The sequence below is a fragment of the Cetorhinus maximus genome, chromosome 3, assembly GCF_964194155.1.
Source record: "Cetorhinus maximus chromosome 3, sCetMax3.hap1.1, whole genome shotgun sequence".
Classification (NCBI taxonomy): domain Eukaryota; kingdom Metazoa; phylum Chordata; class Chondrichthyes; order Lamniformes; family Cetorhinidae; genus Cetorhinus; species Cetorhinus maximus.
The window spans coordinates 158,358,123-158,379,206 of record NC_135881.1 but is presented as its reverse complement, the minus strand read 5'-3'; the positions used below and the strand labels follow the sequence as shown (position 1 = coordinate 158,379,206).

The 21,084-nt window shown below is 42.4% G+C and overlaps 1 protein-coding gene across 5 annotated transcripts in view; it reads right to left on the bottom strand.

Annotated features, from left to right (window-relative positions):
* Window positions 1-21,084, bottom strand: part of trnau1apb (tRNA selenocysteine 1 associated protein 1b) — a 65,661-nt gene that overhangs the window by 37,985 nt on the left and 6,592 nt on the right. For 3 of the 5 annotated variants that reach the window (XM_078539165.1, XM_078539168.1, XM_078539166.1), the window contains exons 2-4: window positions 17,315-17,412; window positions 7,593-7,692; window positions 6,988-7,040 (exon numbers count right to left, since the gene is read on the bottom strand). In XM_078539165.1, the coding sequence (XP_078395291.1) occupies window positions 6,988-7,040; window positions 7,593-7,692; window positions 17,315-17,412 (251 nt within the window). Of the gene's footprint in view, window positions 1-6,987; window positions 7,041-7,592; window positions 7,693-17,314; window positions 17,413-18,534; window positions 19,032-21,084 lie in introns of those variants that run through there. The other 2 variants (XM_078539167.1, XM_078539169.1) reach the window with 2 other exon arrangements.

Below are 21,084 nucleotides of genomic sequence, written 5' to 3'. Positions count from 1 at the left end.
TTCCAAACCCAAGGCCACTACCATCTAGAAGGACGAGGGCAGTAGACACAGTGGAACACCACCACCTGAAAGTTCCCCTCCAAGCCACACACCATCCTGACTTGGAAATATATTGTCGTTCCTTCACTGTCGCTGGGTCAAAATTCTAGAATTCCCTCCCGAACAGCACTGTGGGTGTACCTACACCACATGGATTGCAGCTGTTCAAGAAGACAGCTAACCACCACCTTCTCAAGGGTAATTAGAGATGGGCAATAAATGCTGGCCTAGCTAGGGCTCCCCCCCATCCCACGAATACATTTTTAAAAAGAGCGCTGGAATTCATAGCCCCATTTGGTGCTGTCAATCAAATTGTGAACTGACAGGCACCCCACTGTGATAATGAAAGGTTGTGAAATCAGCTATGCAGCTCTAATCCTGTAATTATAACCCTCAGGCAGAGGTGGAATTAAATAGCAAGCACTGAATTTTTTAACACAGCGGACAGTTTTTTAAAAATATATAAACGGCAGGAGTTTTAAATGCCTTGACAGCTTGACAACTCCCTTTTACAGTTCTATTGACAGTTCCTTTTACTGGCTCTTTTTAAAAATTCTTTCATGGGTGTCACTGGAAAGGCCAGCATTTATTGCCCATCCCTAATTGGCCTTGAAGTGAGTGGCTTGCTCAGCCATTTCAGAGGGCAGTTAAGAGTCAACCACATTGATATGGGTCTGGAGTCACATATAGACCAGATAAGACAGCAGATTTCCTTATCTAAAAGACGTTACTGAACCCGATGGGTTTTTATGACAACTGGTGATGGTTTCATGGTCACCATTACTGAGACAAGCTTTCAATCCCAGACTTATTTACTGAATTTAAATTCCACCAACTGCCATGGTGGGATTCAAATCTATGTCCCCCAGAGAATCAGCCTGGTCCTTAATGGATTATTAGTCCAGTGGCATTATCACCAAGCCACCGTCTCCTCCTTTTGACAGCTCTGTTGACAGTTCTTTTGAAAGCTCTCTTGAAAGCTCCTTTTGACAGCTCAAATGGGCTTGACAGTTCCAATGGGTTTATGCACTTTTTACACACATTCACGTCTACTTTTAAAAATCCCAAAGGGCACCTGACCTCCCCCAAAGATGTACCGGGACCATATCCAAAGGGGTTCCCTACCTTTCCAAAGAGTTCCAGCAACTTTAGACTTTCTCCTACCAGGTCTGAAATGCACAAGTCGTGTTTTGGACATCCCACGAGCAAAAATCAGATCAGCCTGAGGCAGCCGCACTTTACCATGTGCAGTTGTCTCTGTGAACCATGTATGTGCAACTTTGAACTTGCCCCCATCACTTGCTGTGAAAATAGTAGGTGTCATGTTCGGACCTCTGCCACCATTTTAGTAACAACAGAGAAGCTTTTCATTTTTACAAAAACTCAGGCCTGCGTTTCAAGTTGATTACTTTGCAGTAGAACTGGAAGAAGTTAAGAGATGCAACAGTTTTTGATCAAGTACATTCAATTACACCTGCCTTCCATCCTGTCACAGACCTTACCTTTTTGTCTTTCCTCCCCTCCCTCTGTACATGCTGCAAAACTGTTATATTGCTGACTTTTCTAGTGGGCCATAATTTCTGTAGAATGGCAATCAGAGTCAGATTGTCACTCCACTCCTAGTTATTTACCCTAAAATGAGGCCTGACCTTCCAACTCGGACTGGATGAGAAAAGTGTAGCAGGTTCCCGAGGCCTTGTGTCGAGTGCAGCTGAGTTGGAAGAAGACACGCCCCTTTTATTACAGCACTTGCTGCCATAAATCTGGTAGGTTTAAAGGTCCAGTCAATTTGAGAAACATAGGAAATAGGAGCAGCAACAGGTCATTTTGCCCTTCGAGTCTGCTTCACCATTCAATATGACGATGGCTATCTATCTCACCGCCATACTCCTGTGCTCTCCCCATACCCCTTGACACCATAAATCTATTTCCTTCTTAAATACATTCAGTAACTTGGCCTCCACAACCCTCAATGGTAGAGAATTCTATAGGTTCACCGCCCTCTGAGTGAAGAAGTTTCTCCTCATCTCAGTCCTAAATGGTCTACCCCGTATCCTGAGACTGTGACCCCTTGTTCTAGACCCTCCCCCAGCCAGAGGAAATATCATCCCTGCATCCAGTCTGTCCATCCCTGTCAGAATTTTATATGTTCTTCTAAATTCCAGTGAATACAGGCCTAATCGGCCCAGAAGCCAGGAAGACGGTAAGTTTGTCAGGTAAGAGGGTAGTAGATGTTGGGGATGGGGGCGTGGTCGGGTGGTCAGTGTGGAGGGGGCCGTTGGGAGGTCAGTGGTTCGGTGTTCAGTGGGAGTTCAAGGGTAGTTGGGGGTGGGTAAGGTAGTCCGGCGTACTGGGGAGGGCATCCGGGGTTTTGGGGGTGTAGTCGGAATGGGAGGTGGGGTGGATGGTTGGGGGATGGGAGGGTAGTCGGGGTGGGGGGGGTTAGGGGCGTAATCGGTGGGGTGGGGGTGTGGTCACGGGGGGGTGGAGTGAATTTGGTGCATGGGAAGGGTAGTTGGAGGGATGGGGGTATAGTTGGAGGGGTGGGGATATAGTCAAGAGTGTGGGGTGTACTCGGGAGGGGTGGGGTGTAGTCAGAGGGGGGTGGGGCTAGGGGTGGAGTCGGAGGGAGTGGGGGTGAAGTCTCTGGGGGTGGAGTGAAGTTGGTCCATGGAAAGCATAGTCAGCGCAGTGGACAAGGTAGTCAGAGGGGTGGGGGTGTAGTTGGAGGTCTGGGATATAGTCGGGAGGGTGGGATGTACTCGGGAGGGGTGGGGTGTAGTCGGAGGCGTTGCGGGTGTAGGCAGAGGGGGTGGGGGTGTAGGCGGAGGGGGTGGGGGTGTAGGCGGAGGGGGTGGGGGTGTAGGCGGAGGGGGTGGGGATGTAGGCGGAGGGGGTGGGGGGTGTAGGCGGAGAGGGTGGGGATAGCGTCGGAGGGGGTGGGGGTGGCGTCGGAGGGGGTGGGGGTGGCGTCAGAGGGGGTGGACTGCAGTTGGAGAGGGTGGGGTGCAGTAGGAATGGGTTAGAGTGTAGTTGGGAGGGTGGGGTTGAAGTTGGGGCATTGGGAGGGCAGCCTTGGGGTGTAGTTGGGGGCGTAGTTGGGGGTACCGTGGAGTGGGGGGGGGGTTCCTTGGAGGGGTAGGGGGTGAAGGGAGCCCCATGTGGGGGATGGGCAGGGGTGGGTGGGTTTGTACAAGAGCTACCCAGAAGTTAGTAATGGTTTTAATACTTCTAACTTTTCCTAGGTAACTATTACTATAAGACAATCAGAACCATCTGAAGTTTGTAAATTAAACCCAAGTGCAGGGCAATCGTCCGACAGAAGTTTAACTTCCTGGGCAATTGCCATGCAATCTTTACTTGGGGACTTCCAGCGTGGGGTGGGTACCCCAGTGCATCTTTGGGGTAGCCCTCAGGTACAACACTCCAGAGAACAGAAGTTTTGGCCCGAGTAAAGGTCAGAGAGGGTCAAGAGTTCCTTGAGTTTGTTCAGGAAAATCTTCCACACTAGTATGTTTCCAGTCTAATGAAGAAGGAGGCATTGCTGGACCTGATTCTTGGGAACGAGCTGGGCCAAGTAGATTATGTATCAGTAGGGGAACATTTAGGGAACAATGATCATTGTATCATCAGGTTTAGCTTGGCTATGGAAAAGGACAAAGAGCAAACCACAGTAAGAATAATTAATTTGGGGAAAGCCAACTTCAATGGGGTAACAGCGGATCTAATTCAGATAAATTTAAATCAAACATTAACAGGCAAAACTGTAACTAAAGAAGAGATAGTTCAAGTAGAGTCGAGATATATTTCCATAAAGGGGAAAGATAGGGCAAACATCTTCCTGGAAGGCAAAAGGGATACAGATTAAGATGAAACAGAAACTGTGCTTATACAGATGCCAGGTGGATCATACAACTGAGAACCAGGCTGCATATAGAAAGTTCAGAGTGGAACTGAATAAGGAAATAAGGGAAACAAAGAAAGAGTCTGAGAAGATGCTGTGTGCCAACATCTAAAAGTCTTCTGTCTTCTAAAAAATTTTATAATGTAAAAAATTAGTTATTTTGTGTTAGGCCTGCAAGAAGTTTTTGATTTATTCACAAAGTGAGACACTACAAATGTACAACCAGTCTCAATAAGTGTCTCCTTATACCTCTTTTTGGCACCCATATACCCTTTAAATCCCCATGTGAAAGGGGAACTGTAATGAGAACAAAAACTTTAAAGGAAACTTTTGAATTGTTATTTCTGGTGCCCGATGATACACTCCAGCTCCCCCCATCCAGTGCCCATTGGTCATGGAAGGCTTCAAGCGTATCAGTGGACCCTGTTCCCTCTCCAGGGACACTCAGGTATGGATGTAACCACAGAAGAGAGGCAGGCTATCATACAGTTATAGAGTCATAGAGTTATACAGCACATAAACAGGCCCTTCGGCCCATTGTGTCCATGCCAGCCTATCTATTTTAATCCCATTTTCCAGCACTTGGCCTGTAGCCCTGAATGCCATGGCATTTCAAATGCTCATCTAAATGCTTCTTAAATGTTGTGAGGGTTCCTGCCTCCACCACCCCCTCAGATTCGAATCACCCTCTGGTTGAAAACATTCTTCCTCAAGTTCCCTCTAAACTTCCTGCCCCTTATCTATGCCGCCTGGTTATTGACATCTCCAATAAGGGGAAAAGTTTCTTCCTAGCTACCCTATCTATGCCCCTCATAATTTTGTATTCCTCTATCAGGTCCCCCCTCAGCCTTCTCTGCTCCAAGGAAAACAACCCTAGCCTATCCAGTCTCTCTTCATAGCTGAAACGGGCAACATCCTTGTGAATCTCCTCTGCGCCCTCTCCAGTGCAATCACATCCTTCCGATAGTGCGGTGACCACAACTGCACACACTACTCCAGTTGTGGCCTAACTAGCATTTTATACAGCTCCAACATAACCTCCCTGCTCTTATATTCCATGTCTCGGCTAATAATGGTAAGTATCCCATATGCCTCATTAAGCACCTTATCTACCTGAGCTGTTGCCTTCAGGGATCTATGGACATGTACACCAAGTTCCCTCTGATCCTCTGTACATCCTAGGGTCCTACCATACATTGCGTATTCCCTTGCCGTTTTAGTCCTCCTAAAAGGCATCACACTTCTCAGGATTAAATTCCATTTGCCACTGCTCTGCCCATCTTACCAGCCCATCTATATCATCCTGTAATATAAGACTTTCCTCCTCACTATTTACGACACCACCAATTTTCATGTCATCTGCGAACTTACTGATCATACCTCCTATATTCATGTCTATATCATTAATGTACGCTACAAACAGCAAGGCTCCCAGCACTGATCCCTGTGGTACACCACTCATCACTTCCAATCGCAAAAACAAACTTCCCGACCATCACCCTCTGCCTCCTGCCACTAAGGCAATTTTGGATCCAATTTGTCAGATTTCCCTGGATCCCATGGGCTCTTACCTTCTTGACCATTCTCCCATGCGGGACACAAACTCTTTATGTGCACAAGTAACCATCCAATGAGTGTCCCCCACCTCTCTACACTTAACCTTAATTTATATAATTAATACATGGGAGGTGCAGTTTTCATTTTGTTCCTGTAGAACTATAATGCTTAGAGGTCATACCAACACAATGTCACTGACAGCCAAAAAAGCAGGAATGGCATGTTCTAGCCCCTCCAGAAAAATAATATGTAATGCCTGTCCATAGTTTGTATCATGTGCAGTGTTACTTTATAACTTGAATATTGTGCAATGCTGGTTTATATAGTAGCACATTGCAAATGTATATAAATTTAATAAACTAGTACTAAAAAGTGCACAGTACTAGTCTACAGATTCTAAATTGTGTGGGGATGGTCTATAGTTTAGAGTGCGTAGGGCTTGTTAGTATATTTGAAAGTACTTTTTACTGAATGGATAATAACACAATAGTCAGGCTTGGACTGATAAGTGGCAAGCTACATTCGTGCCACACAAGTGCCAGGCAATGACCAAGGGAGAATCCAACCATCTCTCCTTGACATTCAATGGCATTACCATTGCTGAATCCTCCACTATTAATATCCTGGAGGTTAACATTGACCAGAAACCGAACTTGACCAGCTGTGGGTACAAAGGCAGGTCAGAGGCTGGGAATTCTGCAGCAAGTAACTCACCTCCCGACTCCCCAAAGCCTGTCCACCATCTACAAGGCACAAGTCAGGAGTGTGATGGATGAGTGCAGCTCCAACAATGCTCAAGAAGCTCAACGCCTTCCACTTGGTTGGCGCACCCATCTACCACTTTCAACATTCATTCCCTCCACCACAGTGGCAGCAGTGTGTACCATCTACAAGAAGCACAGCAGCAACACACCAAGGCTCCTTCGACAGCACCTTCCAAACCCACAGCCTCTACCACCTATAAGAACAAGGGCACGGGAATGCCACCACCTGCAAGCTTCCCTCCAAGCCACACACCATCCTGACTTGGAACCAGATCAACGCTCCTTCACTGTCGCTGGGTCAAAATCCTGGAACTCCTTAACAGCACTGTGGGTGTACCTGCACCACATGGACTGCAGCGATTCAAGAAGGCAGCTCACCACCACCTTCTCAAGGACAATTAGGGATGGGCAATAAATGCTTGCCTAGCCAGTGACGTCCTCATACCGTGAAAAGAGTTTTTAAAAAATTACTTTAAACAAAAAAAAACTTTGCCATTGTGCTGAACATCTGCGTCATTGGTACAACTCAATTGCAAATTTTAAAGGGCTGTAGTTTTACAATTGGATTAGAATTTTCTTGACTTCCATTATTAGGGTAGTTTTTTTCACATTAAAGGTCTCCAACTAGTCTGCTTTTGTACCTAATGAAACTTTGTGTAAATGGAAAATAATGGAATACGGAGAAAAAAAGGAAAAGTTAAAATGGACAAAAAAAATACATACCCTGCATCTGGTTTTTTTCCATAGGTTGCATAATTTAACTTGAATTTCTTGGGCTGTACATTTGAAACAAGGAAAATTAAGATTACATAGACATCAATTTTTAAAGAAATAAAACGAAAGACTGCACTAATAAAGCACCTTTCATGATTACAGGACATCTCAAAGCATTTACATCCAACGAAGAAGTTCTGAAGTGTTGTCATTGTTGTAATATAGGAAATGCAGCCAGCCAATTTGCAAATAGCAAGGTCACACAAACAACAATGTTATAATGATCAAATAAACTGTTTCAGTGGTGTTGATTGAGGGATAAATAATGACCTGGACACCGGGGGTAACTCCCCTGCCCTTCTTTGAAATAATACCATGGGATCTTTTACGTACACCTGAGGGCAGATAGGGCCTCAGTTTAATGTCTCATCTGAAAGATGGCACCTCCAACAGTGCAGCACTTCCTCAGTACCACACCGGAGTGTCAGTCTTGATTTTGTACTCAAGTCCTGGAGTGGGAGTTAAACGCACAACCTCTGACTCTGAGGCAAGAGTGCTACCAACTGAGCCATGGCTCCATACAACAATGATAAATGTCTATTGAAGTGGTTTACCGGATTTGAACCTGGCAAAGGCTTCCCATTCAGTTTATGGAGACAACGATCAGCGCTGGTTTGGTCAGCTAACTCCACAAAGCAATATCCTGCGAGTGTTCTGAAACCAAACCAGACATGAATGTACAGAGTACCAACATCTACAGGTCCATGGAGAGCAATACAATCACAATTCTTTTTCACTGCAATACTTAAAAAGGCTTCAAAGCTGAATGTTAATTGAGCAGCGCAAAAAAATTCAAATTATGATCTGTAGTAGTTTTGGTAACAGCACTTAGCAAAGTCTTTCCTGTGAATAAAATTTTTCTAGGGTAGCATTTTACAAGTCCATGACACTCTCCACTAACTCAGCCACCTAGCTATTCCTCATAACATGAGTGCTGACAGGATACTTAAACCTAAGATGGCAACACAGGATCACTGTACTGAAACATTAACTCTGTTTCTCTCCACGGATGCTACCTGACTTGCTGAGTATTTCCAAAATTTTCTGTTTTTGTTTCAGCCAAGATCATCATGTCTGCACTTGACATGCATACACACACATTGTCCAGCAATGAATTCCCGAGCCCACGTTCCACACCAAGAGTGCTGATAAAATTTGCCCCCCATTTTGCTGCTCCAGCTTAATTCAGTCTATTCAGCACATGTGGGGATCATAGCCTTGTGGCATTTCCTGGTCTACATAGCTTAGCACTGGATGCACTCCAAACTTGTACTATCCTTTCAAGGACTCTATTAAGCTATTGTTATGACCCAGCAGTTGGTAAAGCAGAGTTATTTAAAAATCCCAGAGGGAAACTTAAAAATATATGTTTGACAGTTGTTTAAAGTGATATGTTTGAGATGAAACTATAAATTCAGGGATCACAGAACCATAGAAAAGTTACAGCACAGAAGGAGGCCATTTGGCCCATCTTGTCCATGCCAACCCGAGGACACCCAGGTGCCCTTTCTAATCCCACCTTCCTGCACCCGGCCCATAGCCCGGCAGCTTACAGCACTTTAGGTGCAGATCCTGGTACTTTTCAAAAGAGTTTAAAGTTTCTGCCTCTACCACCAACTTGGGCAGCGAATTCCAGACATCCACTACCCTCTGGGTAAAAAAGTTCTTCCTCATGTCCCCCCTACACCTTCTGCAATTTATCTTGAATCTATGTCCCCTGGTTCTAGAATTCTCCTTCAAGGGAAACAATTTTATTTCATACCACCGGTTCTCGAGGTTTTATATTAAACTAAATGAAATATTTTATTAATTTACACAAGTTAAATATATATACATGGCTACTAATTACTACTATCATAACTTTTAATAAATTGCCAAACTAATCTCCATTAAGGCAACAGCACCCATAGACTTAACCAAACACCAGGCAAAGCATTTTCACCTCACAAATTCAAAATGAGGTTCCTTTCACTTTGGTTCCTGTGGAGACCGTTGTAGGTTTACAGCTACTTTAATCTTACATTGCCTCTGCCCTGCACACACAAAACTGCTATCCTTATACCTAGCACATCTCATTGAATGTAAATTCTCATTGTATCACTAGCCTCTTCGAATTCCACCCCTTCTAACAATAAAAACCCCTTTCATAGTACCAATTTTATTAGTAATATAAGCATATTTCTTGGTCTCTGCTAGCTAGGTGCCAGATTTCACCCCACTTCTTGAATGCTCAATTCAAAAAAATGCAAATGCACCCTACCTCACTTAAATCTCAAAACTAGTACACATCAAAGCACCCAGACTAGCTGGCTTTAATCCAATTAAGACACATCCACAAACTAAACTACTATTTTAAAACAAAAATGTTTTCCAATAATATTATATACATTAATAGCTTCATGACATACCCCCTCCCTGTTGAAAAATGAACCGTCATAATTCTAAAAGATGGCTTAATTTTAATAACCGATCTCACACTAGCTTTTTTTTATTCATCCACAGGATGTGGGCTTCGCTGGCTGGGCCAGCATTTATTGCCCATCCCTATTTGCCCTTGAGAAGGTGGTGGTGAGCTGCCTTCTTGAACCGCTGCAGTCCATTTGGTGTAGGTACACCCACAGTGCTGTTAGGAAGGGAGTTCCAGGATTTTGACCCAGCGACAGTGAAGGAACGGCGATATATTTCCAAGTCAGGATGGTGAGTGGCTTGGAGGGGAACTTCCAGGTGGTGCTGTTCCCATCTATCTGCTGCCCTTGTCCTTCTAGATGGTAGTGGTGGTGGGTTTGGAAGGTACAGTCGAAGAAGCCTTGGTGAATTCCTGCAAAGCATCTTGTAGATGGTACACACCGCTGCTACTGTGCATCGGTGGTGGAGGGAGTGAATGTTTGTGGATGTGGTGCCAATCAAACAGGCTGCTTTGTCTTAGATGGTTGTCAAGTTTCTTGAGTATTGTGGGAGCTGCACTCATCCAGGCAAGTGGGGAGTATTCCATCACACTCCTGAATTGTGCCTTGTAGATGGTGGACAGGCTCTGAGGAGTCTGGAGGTGAGTTACACGTCGCACAATTCCTAGCCTCTGACCTGCTTTTGTAGCCACAGTATTTATATGGCTAGTCCAGTTCAGTTTCTGGTCAATGGTAACACCGAGGATGTTGATAGTGGGGGATTCAGTGATGGTGATGCCACTGAACATCAAGGGGTGATGATTGGATTCTCTCTTGTTCTCCTATACTTGTAGGAGATACAGGGTATATTATATTAATTACGCTATTACATTATCAGATGCATGCATTAACATAACAATATATATACACAAGTCCTTGGTATCAACAGAAATCACTCCAGTTCAGTGTTCAGGGTTTTAAAAATGTCCAAGTTTCCTTTATAACGCATCTTGCGAACAGATTTTCCCTTCCAGCAATATGTATAAGCTGTAGATGGTTGTAATGGACTCCATCTGAAAAGCCTTGCCCTTTTGTCTCGAAATTTGTCCAAAAACTTCAAAGGATTATGGTCTGTATAAACAAGTGTTTCTGATGAATTGTTTGCAACATAAATTTCAAAATACTGCAATGCTAACACCAAACTCAAAGTCTCTTTTTCAATCGTTGAATATCTTCTCAATTGTACATTCAGCTTCCGTGAAAAATATGCTATCGGTTTTTCAATTCCAGTGTCATCTTCTTGTAACAGTACAGCCCCAATGCCTATATTGCTTGCGTCAATGGCCTACTTGAATTGCTTGGCTTAATTGGGTACTGCCAAAACTGGTGTAATAGTTAATACAGTTTTAAAACTATCAAATGACGTCTGACACTCCAGTGTCTGCTGAAACTTCTTGTTCTTTTTTAATAGTTCAGTCAGTGGAGCTACCACTTGGCTAAAATTTGGTGCAAATTTCCAGTAAACCTGCTCATGCCCAGAAATCTCAAAACTTCTCGTTTTGTTGTAGGCACTGGGAAATCTGCGATAGCCTTGACTCTCGCATCTCTCGGAGCCACCTTCCCATGTCCAATGGTATGACCTAGATACATAACTTGTGCTTTTGCAAATTCACTTTTAGCCAAGTTCACCACCAAATTAGCTTCTTGTAGTCGAGTAAATAATTCTTCCAGATGCTGGAATTGCTCCTCCCATGTCTGACTAAAAACGATTAGATCATCAATATAAACCATGAGATAAAAACAAAAAGCTAAAAGCTACTGCGGATGCTGGAAATCCAAAACAAAAGCTACCTCCCACAGCTACCTCGACTACAGCTCCTCACACCCCGCTTCCTGTAAGAACTCCATCCCATTCTTCCCACAGCTACCTCGACTACAGCTCCTCACACCCCGCTTCCTGTAAGGACTCCATCCCATTCTCTCAGTTCCTTCGCCTCCGTCGCATCTGTTCTGATGACGCTACCTTCAAAAACAGCTCCTCTGACATGTCCTCCTTCTTCCTTAACCGAGGTTTTCCACCCACGGTCGTTGACAGGGCCCTCAACCGTGTCCGGCCCATATCCCGCGCATCCTCCCTCACGCCTTCTCCTCCTTCCCAGAAACATGATAGGGTCCCCCTTGTCCTCACTTATCACCCCACCAGCCTCCGCATTCAAAGGATCATCCTCCGCCATTTCCGCCAACTCCAGCATGATGCCACCACCAAACACATCTTCCCTTCACCCCCCCTGACGGCATTCCGTAGGGATCGTTCCCTCTGGGACACCCTGGTCCACTCCTCCATCACCCCCCACCTATGGCACCTCCCCATGCCCACGCAGAAGATGCAACACCTGCCCCTTCACTTCCTCTCTCCTCATCGTCCAAGGGCCCAAACACTCCTTTCAAGTGAAGCAGCATTTCACTTGCATTTCCCCTAACTTAGTCTACTGCATTCGTTGCTCCCAATGCGGTCTCCTCTACATTGGAGAGACCAAACGCAAACTGGGCGACCGCTTTGCAGAACACCTGCGGTCTGTCCGCAAGAAAGACCCAAACCTCCCTGTCGCTTGCCATTTTAACACTCCACCCTGTTCTCTTGCCCACATATCTGTCCTTGGCTTGCTGCATTGTTCCAGTGAAGCCCAACGCAAACTGGAGGAACAGCACCTCATCTTCCGATTAGGCACTTTACAGCCTTCCGGGCTGAATATTGAATTCAACAACTTTAGATCTTAAACTCCCCCCCCCGCCATCCCCACCCCGTTTCTCCCCCCTCCCCCTTTTTTTTTCAATAATTTATATAGATTCTTCTTTTCCCACCTATTTCCATTATTTTTAAATCTAAAACTAAAACCTTGTTATTCTTTCCACCCCACCCCCACTAGAGCTGTACCTTGAGTGTCCTGTCTTCCATTCTTAATTAGCACTTTTCTTAGACAAATATCACCACCTTCAACACCTCTTTGATCCTTTTGTCTGTGACATCTTTTGGTTATCTGCTCCTATCACTGCTTGCTTATCTCCACAATCACCACACCCTCAACTTCTCTCTCCCCCCGCGCCCCCCCCACCTTAAACCAGCTTATATTTCTCCTTTCTGCTAACTATGCTTCAGTTCTGCCGAAGGGTCGTGAAGACTCGAAACGTTAATTGATTTCTTCTCCACCGATGCTGCCAGACCTGCTGAGTTTTTCCAGGTAATTCTGTTTTTGTTTTTAATATAAACCATACAATTGCTTAGATCTGCAATTACTTTGTTTGTCAGTCTTTGAAATGTCACAGGTGCATTCTTCATATCAAATGGCATGACTTTAAACTGATATAGTCCATTTGGCATGACAAAAGCCGATATCTCCTTTGCTCTCTCCAACAACGGCACCTGCCAATACCCTTTTAGCAAGTCAATCTTTGTGATAAAATTCGATTGTCCCACTTTATCAATGCAATCTTCCAACCGTGGTACGGGCTATGAATCCACTTTTGTCACCGCATTCACCTTTAGATAGTCCACACACAGTCTTTGTGTTTCATCCGGTTTCAGTACCAGTACAATTGGCAAACTCCAATTACTGCAGCTAGACTCAATGATATCATTTTGAAGCATGAAATAAATTTCTTTTTGTATTTGTGATAACTTTGCTGGATTTAATCTATAAGGTTGTTACCTTATTGAAGATTATATTTTTATAAAGCTAAATGTGTCTTTCCCAACTTATTTCCACAAATAGGTTTATGTGACTACAATAGCTTTTCCAAATCACTTATACGCTTGCTTGGAAGGTAACTCAATATTTCATTTAAATTTTCAAGCACCCCCTCACTATCCAATTTGATTAGAGGAAAATCAATTTCAGAGTCCTGCACTTCTACCTCTTTCTCATCATCCACCACCACTAATACCTCTTTTTGTTCCTCCTCCCTGTCAAAGTACTTTTAAAGCATATTTACATGACACATCCTCTGCTTCTTTCTTCTATCTGGAGTATTTATTAAATCATTTACTTCACTCAATTTATTTTCAATCCTGTACACAAACGACTGTTTTCTCCTGTGCCTGAGCCTCAGGACCCACAGTACTTTTACTTCCGGAGCTTTTCTGTACCCTAACATTTCCCACAGATTTTTCCTGTAATCTCCAACACACTCACTTTGTGTGCCCTATTTTATACAATGAAAACACCTCATTTTTCGAATGTCACTTCTACCTTCAGCATCTTCCTTTTTATTCTGAGAAAAAATTTCTTGGGGACTTCCAGCCACTCCTTCTCTTCCCTGGTAGTGCCTTCCTTTCACCTTCCCACTTTTTATCCTTTTCCAATTTGAAAGGGTGACGAAAAAAAGGTTTAGCCCTATGAACCAACTAATAATCATCAGCTATTTCTGCTGTTTGCCCTACAGACTAAACCCTCTGTTCCTCCACATGAGTTCTCACCACTGAAGGGATTGAATTTTTAAATTCTGCCAAAAGAATTACTTCCCTAGGTTGTTTCTATTTTTAATGCCTGCACCCACCAGTCAAAATTACTTTGTTTTACTCTTTCAAACTCAATATAAGTTTGCCCAGGCTGTTTTCTCATATTCCTAATTTTCTGTCTGTATGCTTCAAGGACTAACTCATTTGCACTCAAAATAACCTTTTTCGCCACATCATAATTCACCGACATTTCTTCTGATAGCGAAGCATATACCTCAAGCACCCTACCTAACGACTTAGACTGTAATAATAACGTCCAGTTTTCCTGTGGCCATTTCATCTGTTTAGCTAGCTTCTCAAATGAAATGAAGTATGCTTCAGTGTCGTTTTCCTCAAACTTTGGAAGAACTTGTACAAATTTAAACATCTCCTCACTAAGTTCTACTCTAGAGATAAATCCTTCCTCACCTACTGACATCTCTTTTTTAACTGCCAACATTTTCAGTTGGAATTCTCTCTCTCTCTCTTTTTCTCTTTCCTCCTTCTCTATCTTCACAATTTTTAATTCCTTTTTAAAAGGCATTTCTCTGTCCTTTGCTTCTAATTCAAGCTTTTTCATTTGCAACTGAAGTCTCACTACCTCCAGCTGTGACTCACTAGTGTCAGATTTCACTTCCAAATGTAGATGCTGTGCTATACTTTCAAATATATCTGATTTCCTAGCACCCTCAGGTAACCCCAATTTGAACTTATCTGCCAACTCTGTTAACTTACTTTTTGTCATTTTTTCCAACCTAATCAGAGTTATCTCTCCTACTGCCAGACAAGTCTTAGCAATTGCCAAAGCCATCTTGCAGTCTCACCGCTTCTAAAATATCTCACCAACTCCTGAATTCAAAGTGCTTCTCGTACTTGTAACCTTAAGATTCATCAATTCCAAACCAATCCAGGAATTAGAAATATTTTTATCCTGGACAAGCCCCCAATTGTTATGACCCAGAAGTTAGTAAAGCTGAGTTATTTAAAAATCCCAGCGGGAAACTTAAAAAAATTATAATAACCTATATTTTTAAGTGATATGTTTGAGATGCAACTCTAAATTCAGGAATCATACCACCAGTTCTCAAGAGGTTTTATATTAAACTAAATGAAATATTTTATTAATTTACACAAGTTAAATATATACACATGGCTACTAATTACTACTATCATAACTTTTAACAAATTCCCAAACTAATCTCCATTAAGGCAACAGCACCCATAGACTTAACCAGACACCAGGCAAAGCATTTTCACCTTACAAATTCAAAATGAGGTTCCTTTCACTTTGGTTCCTGTGGTTCCTATGGAGACCGTTGTAGGCTTACAGCTACTTTGATCTTACATTGCCTCTGCCCTGCACACACAAAACTGCTATCCTTATACCTAGCACATCTCATTGAATGTAAATTCTCATTGTTTCACTAGCCTCTTTGAACTCTGCCTCTTCTAACAATAAATTCCCTTTCATAGTACCAATTTTATTAGTAATACAGGCATATTGCTTAGTCTCTGCTAGCTAGGTGCCAGATTTCACCCCACTTCATGAATGCTTTATTCAAAAAATGCAAGTGCACTCTACCTCTCTTACATCTTACAACTAGTACACATCAAAGCACCCAGACTAGCTGGCATTAATCCAATTAATTCACACCCACAGATTAAAACCTCTATTTTAAAAGAAAGATATTTTCCAATAATACTATATACGTTAATAGTTTCATGACAGCTATGTTGCAGGAACATCTATTGCATAATGAAGCATAAAAATGCACTGAAGAATTATGTTGTTGGTAGAGACCCAGCTGAAGTAAGTATCTCCTGATTTATTTATAACTCCTTTTTGGAATTTAAATTTCTTTATCAGTGCAACATTCCCTAACCATAAGAACAGGGCATCATTCCAGCCTCAACCAACTGTAGGGAAATGCACAGAAACAACTTAGAATCAGTCAATGTATAACTCAAATGGTAGGTTGTTTAAATTCATGTTTTAGCAAAACCTTCAGTTGCTGGAGACAATCAGTACACTCAGAAAAATTGACAAAAAGTAAGGTACCAGAGATTTACCATGCATATTAGGTGCCAATATGTTAGTTATTGAAAATGCAAGGGTAGACCTTCCTGGTAACGTTGCCCTGGAACTGGACAGGAGCAGTGAACCCAATTGTGCTACTCCTGTCCAGGGCTAAGAATGTTGGTAATTCTATTCACGTTTGTTAACCTGATCCAAGGACACCAGGTTACAGGCCTACCTCTGGCAGGGTCTAATCTGGCAGCAGGGGTGTGAGGTTTAAGTAAAGCTGCAGGTTTCTAAGATGGAAAACTTCTAGCTGCTGCTGGGAATCAGGAACCTCAGATGCGTCTAGATACCAATATGCCCGTGCCTTGCCGAACAGTTGGCAGGGGTCTGGAGTAATACCATAGCATCATGCTTCACCATGTGCCCTATTGTTGCAGCACTCGAACAACAAATGTTACTTCAGATAAACAAAAAATGGGATATTGGAAAAGCCCCTTCCACCTCATTAATATATTGTGGGTGGGACTGCCGCCCCACCCCTTTAAACCCTGGAATTCCTGGGATAATTTAAAATCTGGTAAAACAGATTGAAACCCCTTTTTCCTGTTCTTTGCCCTGTAATGACATTACCAGGGGAGCAGAGTGGGAAAAACATCAGGAAAATCAGCTTTGAAATTTCTGTAAACTTCACAGAATAATGAATTAGCAATTGGCGCTTCTCTATGAGTATTTTGACTTTTATTTATTAAGCAATTAATGGAGTGAATAGCTGCAATTGCATTTTGTCATAAGAAATTTGCTTCTTCAGGACTCCAGGCTGAATTCTGCAAAAAAAAAATCATGATAGAAAATCATAAAATCATTGAAATTTGGCACATCATGTCTGCCTGGCTGAATAAAAAGTCATTCGGCCTAATCCCACTTTCCAACTTTTGGTCCATAGCCATGTAGTTTGCAGCACTTCAAATGGATATCCAAATGCTTTTAAAATGTTTTTGTGGGTTTCTGCTTCTACCACCCTTTCAAGCAGTGAGTTTCAGAGTCCCACCATCCTCTAAGTGAAAAAAATTCACCTTGAACCTTCTAAACCTCCTACCTCTTAAGCAAAAATCTATACCCCCTGGTTATGGGCCCCTCAACCAAGGGGCCTTCCTCTCCACTCTATCCAGGCCCTCATAAGTTTATCCACTTCAAGTAAGTCTGCCCTCAGTCTCCTCTGAACCAAAGAAACCAACCCTAACCTATCTAACCTTTCCTCATAACTAAAATTCTTCAGTCCATTTTGTATTTTAATAAGTGAAGGCATCAAGACAATGATAATGCTGGATTTTAGACCTCCAATACATTAAACTCAATTTTATAGCTTTTTCTTACCCAGTCATTCTGTTGCTAATGATTTTCACATTAACAGTTGGCTCACCCATAGCAGAAAAGGCTTGCTTGATAAAACTCTCATCCATATACTGTTCCAACTAAAAAGGAGAAAAGAAAAATGATAAAATTGTTTCTAATATCCACAAGTAGCAACAATTGTTGTTTAAAGTTATGTTTTAAAAACAAAATTACACCAAGTTCCAAAAATCAATGTATGGCATAATGACTAAATGAAAGAATTCAGTAATGACTGAATGAAAGAAAAGTTACTTTAAAAGATATTTGGACAAATTTTAATGCATGACAACCTAAACCTTCTATGTACAAGAGGAAACTCAGGTTTGTGGAAACAACTTAAATCAGTGACATACTGCACGGATTGGTACAACAAAACATACATTCGTATAGAACCCTGCACATAAGGGGAAGCACTTAGATCATTTTACAAGGGACAGCCAGATGTCAAGCAAATTGTAAGGAGAGATCCAACATAAAGAAATACATTTTGAAGAGACATTTTGAAGAGACATTTTGAATGAAGAGAGAGATAGACAGCCACATTGATTATGCAGAGATACAAACAACTGGGACATATGTAAAGGAATGTTGAGGTAAGGTTGAGAACAAAATGCACAAATGACATGCAGTCAGGCAGATTTGTTCAGATTATGTGTCGTCAAAGCATTGGAGCAAACTGAACATTCAAATAAGGAAATTTAAATTCAATCTGCTAGTGATTAGCAAGCCAATGGAGTGATAATGGGAATGTGTGCTTCGTTTGAGAGATGACTGAACAATCAAGTCAAGAGCGTAACTAGGATAGAACCTTGGGACAATGCACAGGTGACTGTCTAGATATAGAAGTAGCCCTTCAAGATGTAAAATGGCAACACTGAAAAAGATACGAAAGAAATCTGGACCAAATGTAAACTTTGGTGGACTGGAAGAGAGACAAGATGATGTTACTGAGGCAAACCGGAGGGACTAATAAAGTAAATACTCAAATGGGGAGCACCCATTCACGGATCTTTGGGAGCACAGACAAGTTAGAGATAAGAAGACTGTTGATGACTAGAGGGTTGGCCTTATTTTTTAAGAGAACACAGTTTTGAGAACTGTACCACAGGAAGAGAAGAAGATGAAAACAGTGGTGAGCATAACAATACATTAATTAGGACTGTGAAAACTAAAATTAATGGAAAAAATCTTATATTTAGCACCTTCCATGAGTTCAGGAGGTCCCATGCATCTCACAACCAGAAAATATTTTGAAGTTGCAATATAGGAAAATGTGCATCAAGATCCTATAAGCATCATCTGTTTTGGTGGTGTGGTTTGTTGGATAAAGGTTCATTAGAACACTAAGAACTTCCTGATCTTTGAATAGTGCCACTGAATACTTCATGCCTATCCAAGAAGGCAGGTGCAACCTTGGAGTCACGTTTCATCTGAAAAAATGGCACCTCTGACAGGCCAAACCTCCCCACAGGATTGTAGCTTCATAGAATGTTGCAAATTTTCAGCCCATTGTGTCCATGTCAGTCAGATTCCAGTTTCCAAGCTCTTGATCCATGACCTTGTAGGTTTCAGCATTTCAAGTGCATACCAAGTACTGTGATTTAAATCTACATATAGGTTGGATGAATCAGATTGGCGAAGGTAACTTAGAAGATGAGTTCATAGAGTGTTTTCAAGACAATTTCAGAGTAGCACATTCTAGAGCCAACCAGAGAGCAGGCTATTATAGACCCGGTAATGCATAATGAGATATGATTAATTAATGACCTCATAGTAAAGCAGCCGCTCGGTAGCAGTGATCATAACATGATTCAATTTCACATTCAGTTTGAGATCGAGAAAAGTGGGTCTAAGACTGGTGCTTTAAACTTAAATAAAGGCAATTACAAGGGTATAAAGACACAGCTGGCTAAAGTGAACTTGGAAATTAGATTAAGGAGTAGGTTAGTAAAGATGCAGTAGCAGACATTTCACAGAATCACACAGTGCAGAAGAGGCCCTTCGGCCCATCGAGTCTGCACCGACATGGGAGAAACACCTGACCTACCTACCTAATCCCATTTACCAGCACTTGGCCCATAGCCTTGAATGTTATGACGTGCCAAGTGCTCATCCAGGTACTTTTTAAAGGATGTGAGGCAACCCGCCTCCACCACCCTCCCAGGCAGTGCATTCCAGACCTCTGGGTAAAAAAGATTTTCCTCACATCCCCCCTAAACCTCCTGCCCCTCACCTTGAACTTATGCCCCCTTGTGACTGACCCTTCAACTAAGGGGAACAGCTGCTCCCTATCCACCCTGTCCATGCCCCTCATAATCTTGTACACCTCATTTAAGGAGATATTTCATAAAAATCAGCAAAGGTATATTCCAGCAAGAAAGAAAGACTCCAGGAGAAGGATGCACCATCCATTGCTAACTAACTAACCATTGCATCAAATTGAAAGAAAAATGTACAATTCTGCAAAAATTAGTGGAAGGTCAGAAGACTGGACAGAATTTTAAAACAAGCAAAAAATGACTAAAAAAATGAGGGAGAAATTAGAGTATGAGAGAAAGCTAGCTAGAAATATAAAAACAGTAAGAATTTCTACAAGTATTTGAAAAGGAAAAGAGTAACTAAAGAGAGTGTTGGTCCTCTAGAGAGAGAGGCTGGGGAATTAATAATGGAAAATAAGGAAATAGCGGAAGTGTTGAACAGGTATTTTGTGTCTGCCTTCATTGTAGAAGACACAAATAACATCCCAGAAACACTTGTAAATCAAGAGGTGAAAGGGAGGGAACGTAAAACAATGACAATCACGAGGGAAAGGGAACTAAAGGCTGACAAGTCCCCAGGACCTGATGGATTTCATCCTAGAGTCTTAAAAGAAGTGGCTGCTGAAATAGTAGGTGCATTGGTTGTTATTTTCCAAAATTCCCTCGAGTCTGGAAAGGTCCCGTCGGATTGGAAAATAGCGAATTTAACTCCTCCATTCAAGGAAGGAGAGAGATAGAAAACAGGAAATTACAGACCAGTTAGCCTAACATCTGACAGAGGGAAAGTGCTAGAATCTATTATCAAGGAGGTTGTGGCAGGGCACTAAGAAAACCTTAATGCAATCAGGCAGAGTCAACATGGTTTTGTGAAAGGAAAATCATGTTTGCCTAATTTATTAGAGTTCTTTGAGGAAGGAGCAAGCAACGTGATTAAAGTCGAACCTGTAGATGTGGTGTATTTAGATTTCCAAAAAGCGTTTGATAAGAAGTCACATCAAAGGTTAATACACAAAATAAAAGTTCATGGTGTAGGCAGTAACATATTCGCATGGATAGAAGGTTGGTTAGCTAACAGGAAGCAGAGAGTAGAGATAAATGGGCCATTTTCAGTTGGCAAGCTGTCAGTAGTGGAGTGCCACAGGTCTCAACTATTTACAATCTATGTCAATGACTTGTATGAAGGGACCAAATACATGGTTGCCCAATTTGCTGATAACACAAAGATAGATAGGGAAGTAAGTTGTGAAGACGACATAAGGAGTCTGTAAAGGGACATGGATAGGCTAAGCGCGTGGGCAAAAATTTGCCAGATGGAGTAGAATGTGGGAAAATGTGAACTTGTCTACTTTGGCAAGAAGAATAGAAAAGCAGTATATTTTTTAAATGGAGAGTGATTGCAGAACTCTGAGGTACAGAGGAATCTGGGTGTCCTGATACATGAAACCCAAAAGTTCAGTATGCAGGTACAGCAAGTGATCAGGAAGACAAATGGAA